At 42.5% G+C, this 18,474-nt stretch overlaps 1 protein-coding gene across 3 annotated transcripts in view; it reads left to right on the forward strand.

The window, feature by feature from the left end:
• The window catches only part of LOC140727060 (52 kDa repressor of the inhibitor of the protein kinase-like), a 120,187-nt gene that overhangs the window by 10,260 nt on the left and 91,453 nt on the right, over positions 1-18,474 (forward strand). For all 3 annotated transcript variants that reach the window (XM_073044283.1, XM_073044281.1, XM_073044282.1), the window contains exons 2-4: positions 6,128-6,248; positions 17,740-17,853; positions 17,944-17,980. In XM_073044283.1, coding sequence (XP_072900384.1) covers positions 6,128-6,248; positions 17,740-17,853; positions 17,944-17,980 — 272 coding nt within the window. The remainder of the gene's footprint in view (positions 1-6,127; positions 6,249-17,739; positions 17,854-17,943; positions 17,981-18,474) is intronic.

The raw sequence follows: 18,474 nt of genomic DNA on the forward strand, positions 1-18,474 counted from the left end.
GTTTGAATCCTGTCACTCCCTACCCAACAAAACTGTGGCAGGCCTTTGCCAGTATGCTGAAGCAGTTTGAGAAAATGGTGTGCTGCTATTCTTGAGACCATTTGATAATGGACAATAAATCTTCATCTTAATCTTCAAAAGGTGGTACTTCAAAAAAGTGGCATCTCTCATTAAAGACCCCCATCACCCCAGGTCATGCCCTCTTCTGATTGCTATTTTCAAGGAGGTGGTACAGAAACCTGAAGACACACCCAACATTTTTGGAACAGCTTCTTCCTCACAGCCATCAGATTTCTGATAGGACAATGTACAGTACCTCAGTTTTCCTTTTGCTCTTTTCGTGCACTACTTATTGTTATGTTTATTTAGTTTTGGGATTTGTAGTTTTTTAAAAATTAAGTATTGCAGTGCATGACTGCTACAAAACAACAAATTTCACTATATATGCATGTGATATTCCCTACTTCCAGGACAGTGGCGACACACAGCGCATGTGGAAGGGCATTCAGGACATCACCAACTACAAGACAACATCACCTGACTTTGCAGGTGATGCCTCCCTCCCAGATGCGCTGAACACCTCCTATGCTCGTTTTGAGGCGGAAAATGACGTGACGGCAAGGAAGTCCACCCCTCCTCCAAATGACCAGGTGCTGTGTATCACCGTGGCCGATGTGACAAGAACCCCATGCAGGATCAACCCACGGAAGGCTGCTGGACCAGACAATATTCCTGGTAGAGTGCTTAGATGATGTGCAGACCAGCTAGCAGATGTTCTCACTGACATCTTCAATGTCTCCCTGAGCAGCGCCATCATTCCAACGTGCTTCAAGGCCGCCACCATCGTCCCCGTGCCGAAGAAGTCTTCAGTGCCCTGCCTCAATGACTACCATCCCGTTGCACACACATCCATCATCATGAAGTGTTTCAAGAGGCTCGTCATGAAGCACATGGAGACCCTGCTGCTCCCCTCACTGGACTACTGCAGTTTGTATACTGTCAACCATTCAACAGATGATGCCATTGCCATCACCCTCCACCTGGACAAAAAAGACATGTATGTTTGAATGCTGTTCATAGACTTCAGTTTAGCATTCAACGCAATCATCCCTCAGAAACTGACTGGAAAGCTGAGCCTACTGGGCCTGAACACCTCCCTTTGCAAATGGATACTAGACTTCCTGACTGGGAGACCTCAGTTAGTCCAGATCGGAGGCAGCATCTCCAACACCATCACACTGAGCACAGGGGCCCCCCAGGGCTGTGTGCTCAGTCCACTGCTGTTCACTCTGCTGACCCATGACTGTGCTGCAACACACAGTTCGAACCACATCATCAAGTTCGCCGATGACACGACCGTGGTAGGTATCATCAGTAAGAACGACGAGTCAGCATACAGAGAGGAGGTGCAGCGGCTAACAGACTGGTGCAGAGCCAACAACCTGTCTCTGAATGTGAACAAAACAAAAGAGGTGGTTGTTGACTTTGGGAGGGCACGGAGCGACCGCTCCCCACTGAACATTGACGGCTCCTCAGTAGAGATCGTTGAGCACCAATTTTCTTGGTGTTCCCCTGGCGAAGAATCTCACCTGGTCACTCAACACCAGCTCCATAGCAAACAAAGCCCAACTGTGTGTCTACCTTTTGCAAAGGCTGAGGAAAGTCCATCTCCCACCCCCCATCCTCATCACATTCTACAGGGGTTCTATTGAGAGCATCCTGAGCAGCTGCATCACTGCCTAGTACGGAAATTGCACCATCTAGGATCGCAAAACCCTGCAGCGGATAGTGAGATCAGCTGAGAAGATCATCGGGGTCTCTCTTCCTGCCATTATGGACATTTACACTACACGCTGCATCCGCAAAGTAAACAGCATTATGAAGGACCACACGCACCCCTCATACAAACTCTTCTCCCTCCTGCTGTCTGGGAAAAGGCACTGAAGCATTCAGGTTCTCACAACCAGACTCTGTGACAGTTTCTTCCCCCAAGCCATCAGGCTGCTCAATACCCAGAGCCTGGACTGACACGAACTTACTGCCCTCTACTGTGCCTATTGTCTTGTTTTATTATTTATTGTAATGCCTGCACTGTTTTGTGCACTTTATGCAGTCCTGGGTAGGTCTGTAGTCTAGTTTTTTTTTCTGTGTTGTTTTTATGTAGTTCAGTATAGTTTTTGTACTGTTTCATGTAGTACCATGGTCATGAAAAATGTCTCGTTTTTACTGTGTACTGTACCAGCAGTTATGGTCGAAATGACAATAAAAAGTGACTTGATGTGACTTGACTTGATATTAAATCTGATTCTGATTCTTGCTAGTAAGACTAACATCCTATAATGAATAAATTCTGTCATTAAGAAAAGGTATTTAAGTTGCCGGGTTTTCCAAAATACTCTCCACCTAAGGGATGCACTCCATCTGTTGTGATGGAGGGATTTTGGTGTAAGTTTTAATTTATTTTTCAGGATCTAAACAGCAGTGGCAGAGCCAGCATTTATTGCCATTCTCTTAATTGCCGTGTATACATCAAAAGAAGAGTTGTCTGTATTAAATTCTGCATGTGCAATGAATGTCGGTCGAGATACCAAGGATAGCTCCCATTGTTTTGACTCGTGCAGCAAGCTCTCTTCCTCCAACCAAGTGAGCAACCGGCACTTCAAGCTCTACAGCTTTCCCTCAGTACCACATTTACCATGTACAAGAATCTGAAATGGACCTGGACCTTCAATCTTCTGACTTTGAGACTGTTACACCTGATGAGGTCTTTCAAGTCTCAATTCTCTATACCGAGGGAATTACTCTCTCCTCTTTCCCTATAGAATCTTCATTCTTAATGCACAATGTATATAAACATTTGAATTGTGAATTTTCGGTGAAATTTCCATTGACATTTCTGTATTCTAAGCTCTCTGGGCATGTAATGAATGCTATGTGTGGCAACACATCCTTGGATATGTTGGTTGTTAAGGCAAATGAACTGTTTTGATGCATATGTGATAAATAAGTCTGAATGAACATGGTGCGTCATCGTGTGAATCCTGGACGCAATTGAAAAGGGTCCTTTTCTTTGGAATAATGCTGTTCCATTGATTGGGGTTGGCATCTTGAATGCATTGCATTTTACTTTAATGTCATATTTGTGGCTGGAGAATACGTTGGCCAATGCTTTGTGTACTAAGGTGAATTCACTGATCCCAGTTAGATAGTAGTGTGACCTCTCGAGTCGTGTATGATGTTCTCTGGTGGCTGTTGGGGCTAATCTAGGATCCACACGTTCTGGTGCAGTGTAGGCAAGAATAAGTGGTGAATGTGGTTAGTGGTTGTGTGTTTTGGTTGTTCAGTCTGTCCTTTTGCAGCTGCTTATACTCAGCTCCCCTTTGAACAGATTTGCTCCAGGTATATCTATTGTGTGCAATGTCTTCCCAGTTTTTTGATGTTACGTTGAATTTCTTCAGACTTATTTTGATGCCATCATTGAATGTTTACTTTGCCCACCAGGGGCTTGCAGACCTTGCTTCAACTGGAGTAAAAGATCTGTTTGGGGAGATGTGAGTTAGGTATCCGGATGACATGACCTATCCATCAGAGTTAGTGCTGCTTTATCACCAGAGATGCTGTTTATGTTAACCTCCTCCAGGTGTTAGTGCATCTTCCAGCTGGTCCTCAAATCTTACCTAAGGATCTTTGGTGGTATTACTCTGGGGCCTTTAGGTGCCTGGTGAAGGTGGTCCATGATTGAATTCCATTCAGTAATTTAAGAAGGAAGACTACTCTGCAGACCAAAAGTTTTGTTTGGAGCTGTAGCTAGCATGGTTGTGATTCAGGAAGGACATTAGTTGCTCTTACAACACACAGAAAATGCTGATGGAACACAGCAGGCCAGACAGCATCTATAAGGAAGCACTGTTGACGTTTTGGGCCGAGACCCTTCGTCAGGACCCTTTGTCCTGACGAAATGTCGGCAGTGCTTCTCCTTATAGATGCTGCCTGGCCTGCTGTGTTCCACCAGCATTTTGTGTGTGTTGTTTGAATTTCCAGCATCTGCAGATTTCCTCGTGTTTGCACATTAGTTGCTCTTATCTGTTACAAAGAATCTAAGACTGGCATTGATCGATTAAAGCTTCCTTGCTCTTGGAGGGCAATGTAGTCTCTCTGAAGTTCAATTAGGCTATTGCATATAGGCCACTGATGGCAATGGGGCATGCTCCACCTGTCAATGAGCAGGGAAGCAGTTGAGGCTTCTTCACTAAATATATTTAAGATACAATTAGATAGATTTTTACATAGTAGGGGAATTAAGGATTACGGGGAAAAGGCAGGTAGATGGAGCTGAGTTTACAGACAGATCAGCCATGATCTTATTGAATGGCAGGGCAGGCTCAATGGGGTGGATGACTTACTCCTGCTCCTATTTCTTACGTTCTTGTGTCATCTTACATTTCATTCACAGTCGCTGCTTCCTTTTCTCCCTTTCTACCCCTACCCATGATCTATTTGAGTTTGTTGGTAGATATCCATATATCATCGGTGTATGTGGGAATGTGCTGGTAAGCAGGGAGACAGATGGAGGGAAAGGATTGATCCCGTCCTCCAAGGTGGTGTTCAATCCTAATAGAAGCCAGTAGTAGAAACTTAGGTTTAGAATTAGAAGATGTTCCAAGATGCTCATGATTTCCAAAAATATACTCATCCTTGTTTGGGCTTTTCATGTAAGGTCATTGGTAATGGATGGATTTTAAAGTAGGGGGCATGATTTGGACATCTTTCAGAGATAACAGGCCAAACAAATTCTCAGATCTTTACTTATAAACTCAAAATCAGAGAGTTACCCAACATTACTTGGAAAGCAGAGAAACCAAGGGTAACCTTATAGAAATGTTTAGAAATGCGAGGCATAGATAAGGTGGAGTGTGGCGCATGGCCAAGTGGTTAAAGCTTTTGTCTACTGATCTGAAGGTCACTAGTTTGAGCCTCAGCTAAGACAGTATGTTGTGTCCTTGAGAAAGGCACTTAACCACACATTGCTCTGCGACGACACCGGTGTCAGGCTGTATCAGCCCTTGCCCTTCCCTTGGACAACATCCGTGGCGTGGAGAGGGGAGACTTCAGCATGGGCTACATAAAACTGCCATAAAACCCTGCCCAGGCCTGCGCCCTGGAAACTTTCCAAGGTACAAACCCATGGTCTTGCAAGACTGATGGCGGGGGTGGTGGTGTGTGTGTATATATATATTTTAAAAAGTGGACAATAGTATCTTTTACCCTCCAAGGTAAGAGAGACCAAACAAGTGGGGCATAGATTTAGGGTAAGGAGAAAGATTTTAAAAGGGATTTTTTTCACACAGAGGTTGGTGATTATATGGAATGAGCTTCCAGAGGAAGTGTATCATTTAAGAATAGAATAGGCATCCGTTAGTCTCGTGAGACCATGGACTTGTGCCTTGGAAGGTTTCCAGGGCGCAGGCCTGGGCAGAGTTCTATGGGAGACCGGCAGTTGCCTTCTCCATGCCACCGATGTTGTCCAAGGGAAGGACACTTGGCACCGGTGCCGTCGCAGAGCAATTTGGTGTTAAGCGCCTTGCTCAAGGACACAACACACTGCCTCAGCTGAGGCTCAAACCAGTGACCTTCAGATCACTAGACCGATGCCTTATCCAGTAGGCCACACACCAACACATCATTTAAGGAGTACATAGATAAATACATGGAATGGCAAAGTCTTGGAGGTATATGTGCCAAAGCAAGAAATCATGACTGGCACTGTGATCAGCATGGATTGGTAGGGCCGAAGGACCTGTATCTGTGTTGTACTGCTCTTTATAGTTTTTTCAGTCTATCATGGGAGCAGTATATATCACCTTCCATAATTATAAGGTTTTCCAATCAATAATAAAGCTAATCTATAATTAGATTCTAACTAATAATAATCTGAATTTTCATTTGGATCTAGAGCTGTAGGCTTGAACCTATTTGCATGTACAAGGACACTCCTTGAAACAATTCCATTTGCTATTTGAGAAAAGGAAATGCTTTTGATGTGGTTTTTTAGTATGAATAATGTAGATTAAAATTTGACAGCTATCAGATGCTGGGTAATATGAAATGTTGCTCTTGTTTGATGTAGGTGTCAGAAATGGGTGGAGAACTGTCGGAGAACAGATTTAGAAAACCGTTCTGCTGAGCAGCTTCACAAACAATACAGGCTGTGTGCGAGACATTTTGAAGAATCTCTAATATGCACAAATGTAAGTTGGAATTTGTATTTTGAGTTTTTGAAAATTGCAACAGATACTTGGATTAAATGTGCAGACCTAATAAAAATACTCAAGACTTGATGTTCTAATTTTATCATGTTTGTGTATTGTCTTTTGATCCGTCAGCAGGAATGATTAAGTTTACAGAAATTTAGGAGAGAGCAGATTATTGGGAAGATATACTCTCATACTTTGTTCTGTTTTACAGTTGACATAGAAATGCAAGTAGAATATCATAATGCAAATCATCGCATTCTGCTTGTGTCTTTGGGTTACCTAATAATAAAAAAATACTATTGATTACTATTAATTTCTCTGATGGCGATGACCACTAACTTTCATCATAATCTACGCTCTCAATTTTGGACAGAATCAGGTAAACCAAAAGTGACCTGAGTTAGGGAAAGAAAATGGAGAGTCAGAAAGGATGCACGGCATTCTTCCTTGTTATTTCAGGAAGTAGAAAAAAGCACTAGTTACCATAGGAAAATAGGGTCAGGAGTGAGCTGTTCGGCCCTTCTGGTCTGTTCCATCATTCAATATGATCAGTGATTCTTTCTCTTAAAGCTATTTGGCCTGTCCAGCCTGCTCCACCATTCAATACTGTGATAGTGATTCTTTATCTCAATCCTAATGATCATCTCTCCCCCTTTTTATGCCTAGCAATCAATCTGTCTCCTTGAATGTGGTAGAAAATGCTACAATGTCACCGCCCTTTGAAAGAAGAAATTTCTCCTCTTCAGTCTTAAATGGCCTACCTGATATCCTAAAACTGTGATCCTCATTTCTGGACCCCCACCCCCCACCTGTCTGTTTGAAGCATCCTCCATTCAAGCTTGTCAAGTCCTATCAGAATTTTGTATCCTTCAGTGAGATTTCGTCTTTTTTTTGTATGTCAGTGATTTGGATGAAGGAATTGATGGCTATATGGCCAAGTTTGCAGACAATGCAAAGATGAGTGAAGGGGCAGGTAGGGTTGAGGAGACAGGGTGTAGGACTTGGACAAATTGGGGCAATGGACAAAGAAGTGGCAGATAGAATATAACGTAGGGAAGTGCATGGCTTTGCACTTTGGCAGAAAGAATAAAGGTGTGTAATATTTTTTAAATGAAGAAAATTCAAAACTCAGAGGTGCAAAGTGACTTGGAGATCCTTGTGAAGGACTCCCTAAACATTAACTTGCAGGTTGAGTCAGTGGTGAGGAAGGCAAATGCAATGTTAGCATTCATTTTAAGAGGAGTAGAATACAAAAGCAAGGATGTAATGCTGAAGCTTTATAAGGCATTGGTCAGACTGCATTTGGAGTATTGTGTGCAGTTTTTGGCTCCTTATGTAAGAAATTGGATAACATTGGAGAGGGTGCAGAGGAGGTTCAGGAGAATAATCCCGGGAATAAAAAGGTTAATATATGCAAATGTCTGTTAGCCTGTACTCACTGGAATTTAGAAGAATGGTTGGGGGTGGGGGAGGGTGAAGAGGGATCCAATAATGGAAGATCTGTATAAGGTGGATGTGGAGAGGATGTTTCCTATAGTGGGGGAGTCTTGGACTAGGGGAAAGCCTCAAAATTTAGGGACGTCCATTTAGAACAGAGATGAGGAAAAAATTATTTAACCAGAGGGTGGTGAATCTGCAGAATTCATTGCTGCAGATGGCTGTGCAGACCAAGTCATTGGCTATATTTTAAGTAACACGCACAAAACCCTGGAAGAATTCAACAGGCCAGGCAGCATCTATGGAAAAGAGTATAGTCGACTGAAGGGATTCGGCACAAAACTTTTTCCATAGATGCTGCCTGGCCTGCTGAGTTTCTCCAGCATTTTGCGTGTGTTGCTTGGATTTCCAGCATCTGCAGATTTTCTGTTGTTGGTTATATTTAAAACGGAGATTGAAAGGTTCTTGATTAATCAGGGAACCAAAGGTTGTGGGGGGAGGTCAAGATAATGGGCTTTGGGTGGATAATAAATCAGCCACCATGGAATAGCAGAGCAGACTAGATGGGCTGAATGGCCTAATTAAACAAAATTAAATCTGGTGATTACAGGCCCAATGTCAAACAAGTTGAACAACCTTGTACTGTATTCCCTCACTCTTTTAGGTTATTAAACCAACACTGCACGCAGTTCTCCAGGTTGGTCTCACTCTGACGCTACATAATTGTAGCAGTTATCCTTGCTCCATTTATCACCTTAAATGCTTACTGCTCCTGAACATTTACTTTCAATGACTGATGGGTGGAGATAGCTAGGTCCTTTTGTCCAACATTTTTCTATCTAAATAGTATGACGCAAATAATACTTTGCCTCTGTACTTTTCCTACCATTGGATAACTGGGCTACTGTATATGCCTACCTACGTAACTTGTTTATGGTTCTAGGGATTTGTGTGATGCTATTACAGTAAATTTGAAGTTCAATTCTGATGTCTGTAAGATGTGTGTACATCCTTCTGAGCCTGTGGGTGTCCTCTGGATGCTGCATTTCCTCCCACAGTCCAAAGATATATTGGTTAGTAGGTTAATTGGTTATTGTAAATTGCCCTGAGATTAGGCTAGGGTCATTGGACTAGAAGGGCCTATTCCTTGTCTTGAACCCTGTTTGCATCCTTTGAACTTCCATTTCCATCCAGTTCTGTGTCACTGGAAAATTTAAAGAATTACATTCTATTCCCTCATCCAGATTGTTGATAAACATCATGAATGGTTGAGCCAAATCACTGATCGCTATGCTGCCTAACAGGTTATCACTGCCACTTCTAAACAAAAAAGACATTTTTATTCCTACTGTTTCCTATCTGCCAATAATTGTTTTTCAATCCATACCAGTATGTTTCCTTCAGTACTTTAACTTTAACCAGTAACCTCATGAACTTTTAAAGATCTGAAAATCCAAATACACCATGTTCATTGATTCTCTTATCTATTATCATCTCAAGAATTAAAACATAGGTTTGTTTGTTTGTTCCAATTCCCTTTCATAAATACACATCAACAATTTGTTAAAATATGCTGTAGTCATAGGCATTAACTGTTTACTTTATTGATTTTTAGGTTGACTGGTTTGTACTTCCCTGATTTTTCTCTAATTACTGTGATTGCATTTGTTACTCTTTATCTCCAGAAATTTTGAAAATGACAGTCCATGCAATTAGTACTTCTATGGTTACTTTTAGTACTTTGGGATGCTGGTATCAAGTCCTGACTTTTGGTCCCATTACAATCACTAGCAATTTTTCTATCCATACTGACCTCTTAGACTTTTGATTTGGATTTGGTATGGCAGCTCGAAGTTTCAGGAAGGCAAAATAATTCCAGATAGAATCATAGACCCGTGCCAAGCCAGTATTCTGTGTAGTCCCATCAACCTGCACCCAACTGTACCCCTCCCATCCATGTGTCTATCTTAAATTCACTTAAATGTTGAAATTGAATCTATATACCATCATTTCCATTGGCGCCTCACTCCACTCTCTCACCACCCTCTGAGTGAAGAAGTTCCCCTCATGTTCTCGTTAAACAGTTCGCCTTTAACCCTAAACCCATGACCTCTAGTTCTGGTCCAGGGGTCGGCAACCTTTTTGCCTCTGTGAGCCAGATCACGTATTAATGAGTGGACGGTGGGCCAGATAAATGCCATAAAAACTTGATATGGGAATTATCTATTTAAATACATCTACAGGTAGTCCCCGAGTTACGAACGTACGACTTACGGACAACTCGTACTTATGAACTGAGGAAGGAGAACGCAGTCCACCATTTTAAGTCATTACCGTTGACACTGTGTTGAGTGTTTAACTTTGTATTTGGCTTAAATTTTTTTTTAGTAAGATTCACCCTGACCCCACCCCCCCCCCCCCCCCCCCCCGTTCCGGTTGGCTGGTGGCGCAGTAAGATCAGCGCCAGGCTGGAGAACGGAGGTTCCCGAGTTCGATCCAGAGAGAGACTGCTCCCATGCCGGGTTGATGTCGATCCAGTGACTCCTATACCATCCGTGCTGGGTTGATGTCGAGCTCGCAACTCAACCTCGTTTAAAAAAAAAACAGCCACCTCCAGTTTAAATTCCCACGTGAAATATTGTGGAGGATCAAATACCCAAACCTAGCACAGCCCCCACTTGTCCCGTTTAGCCTGCCTCAGTGCAGTGGTCCTTAGGACCCAGCGGACCTCGGGACCCGCCGCCCACAGTGTTTCTGTTCCATTGACGGGAAGCGATCGCGATTGAAAATAAAGTGGAAATAATAAAGCATTTGGAAAGAGGTGAAACGTCATTGGAAAATCATTAGGCTACAGTTGGTCAATGATCGGAACAATTTAAAGGATGACGGATAAAGTGAGAATAATGGAGCACGTGAAAGGCCCTGCCCCGATGAAAGCTACAATTATTACTAAGCAATGCAGTGGTTTAATTATCGGAATACATATGTTTCTTAAGTGTTTTATATGCATAGAAAGGTAAAATATATGCTATATACTAAGACAAACGTTTGACTAATTGACGCTAAATAATACCCGATGTACTTGTTCCGACTTACGTACAAATCCGACTTAAAGACAGACTCGGGAACGGAACTCGTACGTAACCCGGGGACTGCCTGTAGTTATGTTTTGCCTCAAATTACTGAATAACGCATGCTAGAAAATCATTTGTGCTTAAAGTTGCCTACCCCTGTTCTAGTCTCACCCAACCTCTGGAAAACGCCTACTTGGATTTAACCTGTCTATACCCCTCATAATTTTGTGCACCATTATCAAAACTACTCTCATTCTGCTATGCTCTAGGGAATAAAGTTCTAACCAATCCAACCTTTCCCTATAACTCAGGTCCTCAAGTCTGGACAACACCCTTGTAAATTTCCTAGATGCTGGAATCTAATTTTTTTTTTTAAATGCTGGAAGTACTCAGCAGATTGAGTACCATCAATGTAGATACCAAGTGTAAGTTGACATTTCAGATCAACCCTGTATCTTTACTGAGAGGGAAGGGATTACCAGTATATAGAAGAGTGGGATACAGATTGGTAGGTGATGGTTGGAACCACATGGAATGAGGATAATGGGCAGCTGCAGCTAAGTCAAGAGGGGCAATGGGAGAAGCCAGAAAACAAAAGAAAGACCACGAGACATGAACAGAATTGGGCTATTTGGTCCATTGACCATATTCTGCCATTCCATCATGACCCCATTCTCTGTAAACTCTGACTAACCAAGATCCACGAAACCTCCGTTTTAAATATACCCAATGAAAGGTGATTGTGTATGTATGAGGATAATACAGGGTTTGGGTTACAGTGATAACAAAAGATAGTGACTTAATCATGGTAATTAATCTCTTTATTAGTTTACAACCAAGTGAAATAATTCAGGAGAACCCCTACGTGCTGTGGAGTTTTATTGCAGTGCCTTCATGTTTTGCTGTACTTGCACTGTTAACTAAAATATTGATCTTTATGTATCTCAAAGATCTCAAGATGGTGCCACGTACAGCAGCCGTGTTTCGAGCTCTGTACCAACTTTACAATGTACTGCTAATTTCTGCAATTTCCTTAGCATTTCTTGTTCAAGAAGCTGATAGGCACATCAGGTATGAACAACTGACTCTTCTGAACATCACGAAGACGGCATTTACCCACATTGTGCCGCATTTTCTAAAACTGGGAACCCCTGCTTATGCGATCAATTGGGGGGGAGTCTCATCTACTACACCACCATACCTCGGAAGCAGCGCCAGAGGCGAGGGAGAAAGGCCAGCGTCCGGTGAGGTTGAGACGGTGTGCTAGTCGACCACTACTCCCTGGCTAACGTTGAATTCCTGGACAATAAGCTGTGCAAACTGAGAGCCAGAATCTCCTACCAGAGGGAAAGAAAGGAATGTAACATTTTGTGCTTCGTGGAGACCTGGTTGATGGAGGAGATACCAGATCATGCCATTGAGCCCTCTGGGTTTCCCCTGTTCTGGGTGAACAGGTCTTTTTAAAAAAAACTTTTCTAGGAAGAGTAAAGGAGGTAGGTATGCCTCATGATCAATAATGCTTGGTGTGACCCCCCCCCCCCCAGAATGCATTTGCCCTCAAATCTTTTTGTTCCCCAGATCTGGACTACCTTGTGCTGCTGTGTAGACCTTTTTTGGCTGCCTAGAGAGTTCACGGCTGTTATTATCACAACTGTATGTTCTGCCGCAAGTTGATACTGACCTGGCTGTCGAGGAACTGTATGAGACCATCAGCACTGTGGAGACTGTACACCCAGCGGCTGTCTTCATGGTCACTGGAGACTTTAATAGAGGGTTGCTGTCTAAAGTCTCTCCGAAGTTTTGTCAACACATCCAGGTGAGCACATGGTAGGTAGCATACTCGACCACTGCTACTGTCCCTTCTGCAACACATCCAAAGTGTTCCTCCGTCTGCCGTTTGGGAAGTCAGATCACTCCTCCATCTTGCTCCTGCCCACGTATGGGCAGAAGCTGAAACAAGAGGCGGCCATAGTTAAAACCGTCCACTGTTGGTCCGACCAATCAGTCTCCATGCTACAGGACTGCTTTGATGATATCAACTAGAATGTCTTTCGTGATGAGGATGTCTGAGTTCACGAGCTTCATCCAGGAGTGTATCAAGGACGTTGTTCCCCCAAAGATGGGTCAGGGTCTATCCAAATGAGAAACCCTGGATCAATAGTTATGTGCATGCTGCACTTACCATGCAAGACAGAACTTAGGTTGCCAGTAACCAACAGGAACTCAAGAAATGCAGCTGTGATCTATGCAAAGTCGTCAAGGCAACAAAATGACAATACAAGGACAAGATCCAGACACAACTCTCCACCAACAGCACACGCAGCTTATGGCAAGGTCTGCACACCATCGCAGACTTCAAAGCTAAACACACTGGTGCTGCCAGCATCACTGCCTGTCCCAGATAAGCTAAATCTTTTTTACGCTCGATTCGATGTCGCCAACACTGAGCCCCTGAGGAGAGCGGCTAAATCGACCTGCACCTTGGTCATCTCTGAGGCCGAAGTACGCAGGTGTTTCCAACGAGTGGACAGCCGCAAGGCCGTAGGACCAGACGGCATCCCAGGGGGAGTACTGAGGAAGTGCACGACACAACTGGCAGGTGTGTTTACAGACATTTTTAATCTCTCCCTCTCCCAGTGTAGAGTGCCCTCCTGCTTCAAAACATCCACCAATGTTCCTTACAATTCGCCTATCGATACAGCCAAGCGACACAGATGACGCAAGAGCCTCAGCTCTACACACCGTCCTTACACATTTGGAGAAGGATGCTTATATGAGAATGCTGTTGTTGGACTACAGTTCAGCATTCAACATCATAGTTTCCTGTAGGCTTGACAAGAAGCTTGGAGACCTTGGCCATCACCCTGCCTTGTGCAGCTGGGTCCTGGAGTTCTTGTCAGATTGCCGGCAGATGGTAAGAGTGGGCTCCTTCACTTCTGCCCCTCCTACCCTCAACACAGGTGCCCCTCAGAGCTGTGTCCTAAACCCCCTCCTTTACTCTCTGCACACCCAGGACTGTGGCTAATTAAATTTGCTGATGATACTACATTGACTGGCCTTATCTCAAATAATAATGAGGCAGCCTACAGAGAAGAAGTCATCACCCTGACCCAGTGGTGTCAAGAAAACAACCTCCCTCAATGTTGCAAAAACAAAGGAGCTGGTTGTGGATTACAGGAGGAAGAGCGACCGGCTAACTTCTATTGACATCAATGGATCTGGGGTTGAGAGGGTGAACAGCTTTAAGTTCCTCTGCATGCATATCACCAAGGATCTCGTGGTCTTCACATACCGGGAAAAGGCACAACAGCGCCTCTTTCATCTCAAACAGTCGAAGAGGTTTGGTATGAGCCCCTAAGTCCTAAGGGCTTTCTACAGTGGCACAATTGAGAGCATCCTGACTGGCTGGATCACTGCCTGGTATGGGAACTGTACTTTCCTCAATCACAGAACTCTGCAGAGAGTGGTGCAGACAGCCCAGCACATCTGTAGATGTGAACTTCCCACTATTCAGGACATTTACAGAAACGTGCGTAAAAAGGGCCAGAAAGATCTTTGAAGACCCGAGTCACCCCAACCACAAACTGTTCCAGCTGCTGCCATCTGGGAAACGGTACCACAGCCTAAAAGCCAGGACCAACAGGCTCTGGGACAGCTCTTCCACCAGGCCATCAGACTAATTAAATCACACTGATACAGTTGTATTTCTATGCTATATTGACTTTCCTGTTGTACATACTATTTATTACAAATTACTATAAATTACACCTTGCACATTTAGACAGAGATGTAACATAAAGATTTTTTCTTCTCGTATATGTGAGGGATGTAAGAAATAAAGTCGTCAATTTAATTCAATCTAGATAGATTACCAGTTTTCCTTTCATTTCCGGGGAGCCTATTGCATAAATTGATCTCTCATTTGTTTAAAAAATATATGGCTGGATGTTGCCTTGGGGATAGTAAATGATATTGTGCTCAAGTTATATCGTAACTTTGCAATCAAAAGTAGTAAGCTGATCTCAAATCCAATTCCAACCTGGATTTAATAGATACTGGACAAAGATGGGAGGATATTACCCTTCAAGTTGTATGGATCAGTTAAATATTTCACTGTGACAGCCAATTTCTAATTTGGCTTGTTTTATTATTTTAAAATTAAGTGGCTTGAGTTCTCAAGGAGAGCATTGGGAAGAGGGAGGGTGCTTTTACCCCAGAGCCCAATAGTCTTTTGGAGCAGACAATTGGATTTTTTTTTTATGCTAGGAGCCAAGTTACCTCAGGCCTTCACTAAAGTGTTGAAAATAATGAGCCTTTCAGATTAAAAAATATCCATTCCCAAGAGCGTCTTGAAACTGGATTTCCCTTGTTTCCTGAAAAGAACTCTGACAGCTCCCCCTCCACTGCTCCTGCCTGAAAAGTTACATGGGCATCACACCTAGTAGAGCCACTTCCTCACAACTCAGAATCAGAAGCAGATTTAATATTACTAGCATTTGTCATGGAATTTGTTGTTTTGCTGCAGCAGTACATTGCAATATGTAATAACTATAAATTAAGAAATATTACAAAAATAAGTAGTGCAAAAAATTGAGATGGTGTACATAGGTTCGTTGTCCATTCAGAAATCTGATAGCAGAGGAGGAGAAGTTTTTCCTGAATTGTTGAGTGTATGTTTTCACACTCCTGTAACAACATCTTAATGGTAGCAATGAAAAGAGTGCATGTCCTGGGTGATTGGGGGTCCTTAATGACAGATGCTGCTTGCTTTTTTGGGTTTTTTTGAGGCATCACCTTTTGCAACTGTCCTCCTTTTGCCCATAATGGAGCCAGCTGACTTCACAACTTCTTGCAGCTTTTTCCAATCCTGAACAGCCATCCCTCCATACTAGATGATGATGCAACTAGTTGGAATGCTTTCCACAGTACATCTGTAGAAATTTGTAAGATGTCTTTGGTGAGATACCAATTCCCTCAAACTGCTAATGAAATGTAGCTGCAGTCATGACTTCTTTGTAATTACTTCAATATGTTGGACCCAGGATCAACCTTCAGAGAGATGTTGACAGCCAGGAACATGAAAATGCTCACCCTTTCCACTGCTGATTCCTCAAGGAGATTTGGTGTGTGTTCTTTGATTTCCCCTTCCTGAAATCCACAATCAATTCCTATGACACTGGTTTGATGCTGACAGTATAGAGTTTGTATGTTCTCCCTATAACTGTGGGTTTCTCTTTGGTGCTTTGGTTTCCTCTCAAATCACAAACCTTCACTGGTTGGTAGATTTATGTGCAACTATAAATTGCTTCTATTGTGGATGGATAGCAGAAGTTGGGAATGTGGGAAGAAGAGATTACAAGAAAAATCATTGAGGGAATAAGAACTGGCCTATTTTCAATGAGCTGAAATGCCCTGCTTCTATGTCATATCATAAAGGTTAGCTTTATATGTCATAGGTACATTGAAACATCCCAGGAAATTCATTGTTGGATCACTGTTTACTATGTCAGCCTGCAAGTGTCACCACACTTCTGGTGCCAACATAGCCTGCCCAAAACTTACTAACCCTAACCCATATATCTTTCAACTATGGGAGGAAATTGGAGCATCTGCAGGAATCCTACTAAGTCATGGGGAAAGCATATAAACTCCTTACAAATAACGGTGGGAATTGAACTCTGATCTTCCGATCTGTGGCGTTGTAAAAGCATTGCAATAAATGCTGTGCTACCAGGAAATATATGAAAATGCTCATTTTCTGGGTCTACTGCCCTGGATAAAAATAAAGCAACCTGACTTGTTCTACTTTATTGATTTCCATTATTTATAAAAGTAACTGGTGTAACACATGAAGCCTTATTTTTCTGTTGTGAACCAGTGATGTCACAGCTGTCCTTAATCTGAGTCCTCCATCTATTCAACCTTTTTTGCTTGCTTGCTTTTATATCCATCCAAATGCTGCTTAGTTCATATTGCAGTGTCTCTGTTCATAATTCTGTGTGAAGACAGATCAATAACATGTTAGTAGAGCCAGTACACTATTTTGACTAAATGTATTGGATTCCAGTTAATTATGAACACTTTGGAGCCAGTGCATTTTTGCCCAAATAAGTGGCTGTCCCAATTAGCTGTAGTGTAAGTAGTTAAAAAGGTATATCAAAAAAAGACAAAGATCCTATTTAACGGAATAGCAAATTATATATTTAAATAAAATGCAGAATATATTAAAACACTACCTATATGAATATACCAATACAATATATAGTATTGTAATACAGTTATCGACAGAGGAATTCATCCAGTGTATGCTGCTGTGTTCATTTGATTGACTGTAAATCAAGAAATCCGTGCAGACACCTAGTGCAGATAATGGACTGCATTGCTTTCCTGCATGAAGTAGTGTCATAGTGAAACAATAAATTTCTTGGCATCCTGTGAAGTTACTAGCTCTGGTTCAGCTGTGACTACATCTTCATCACAAGTGATCAAAAATCACTGATTTTTGAACTGGCTGGCGTCTGTCGGCCCAAATGGATAACATAAACACAAGCACACTCAACTGACGCTATTTTAAAAACTGTTCGCTCTAAGCATGGTTTAGTGTCAAACAGCCATATGGTTTGAAACTGTTCGGTAACAGTCTCCTGTCCCAATTAAGCGACCTGTCCAAAACTAGTGTCCGCCCTAATTAACCAATGGCCCAATTAACTGGAATCCACTGTACTAGCATTTTAGTGAATCTAGGATTTGAAATGTTTTTCTTCCGGTGACCATTATAATCACTGTGCTATAATAGTGTCTGCAGCTATTGAATAGCTTGTAATTCTCATTATTTTGTCTGTGAAATGAAGAACTAACTGAAGATACAGTGGAGCTGCTAAAGTGTGTGGTAAAGGTGTGGAGAAAATAAGAGAAGTCGCTTGACATAAATGAAATGTGTGACATGATTTAAAGTTAAACAATTCTCTCCCTAGAGCCCTTACAGAACAGTCCTCAAGGATAATGCTGTGCCAACCTTGTTTGACTTGACAAGTCATCTCAATAAACCTGAAGGCAAACACAGAAAGCACAAGATGATAAAAGAGCTGGTAAGTTGTTGTTGCTATGTAGTTGGTGTATCTTGTAAAGTGAACCTTTAAACTTGTTGGGATAACTAATTGTCTTTTCTTCCCTTATAGAGTGAGGAAGATCTGCTGAGGGTGAAGGCACCAAGAAGTAAGTACAACATCACATGGTCAGAGCACACTTTGAGTATTTTGAGCAGTTTTGGGCCCCTTATCTAAGAAAATTTGTGCTGGCACTGGAGAGGGTCCAGAGGAGGTTCATTAAAATGATTCTAATAATGAAAGGGTTAGCATATGAGCAATTGATAGCTCTGGGCTTGTACTCACTGGAGTGAGAAGATTGAGAGGGGATCTCATTGAAACCTATCGAAAATTGAAAGCCCTGGATGTGGAGAAGGTGTTTCCAATGGTGGAGGAGTCTAGGACCAGAGGGCACAGCCTCAGGATAAAAGGACATTCCTTTATAACAGAGATAAGGAGGAATTCCTTTGCCACAAACAACTGTGGAGGCTGTCATTAGATTATAATTAAGGCAGAAGTTGATAGGTTCTAGATTAGTAAAGGTGTCAAAGATTAAGGGGGGAAGGCAGGAGAATGGGGTGAGACGGTTAATAAATCAGCCATACTGGAATGATGGAGCTGATT

The sequence above is a fragment of the Hemitrygon akajei genome, chromosome 4, assembly GCF_048418815.1.
Source record: "Hemitrygon akajei chromosome 4, sHemAka1.3, whole genome shotgun sequence".
NCBI lineage: Eukaryota > Metazoa > Chordata > Chondrichthyes > Myliobatiformes > Dasyatidae > Hemitrygon > Hemitrygon akajei.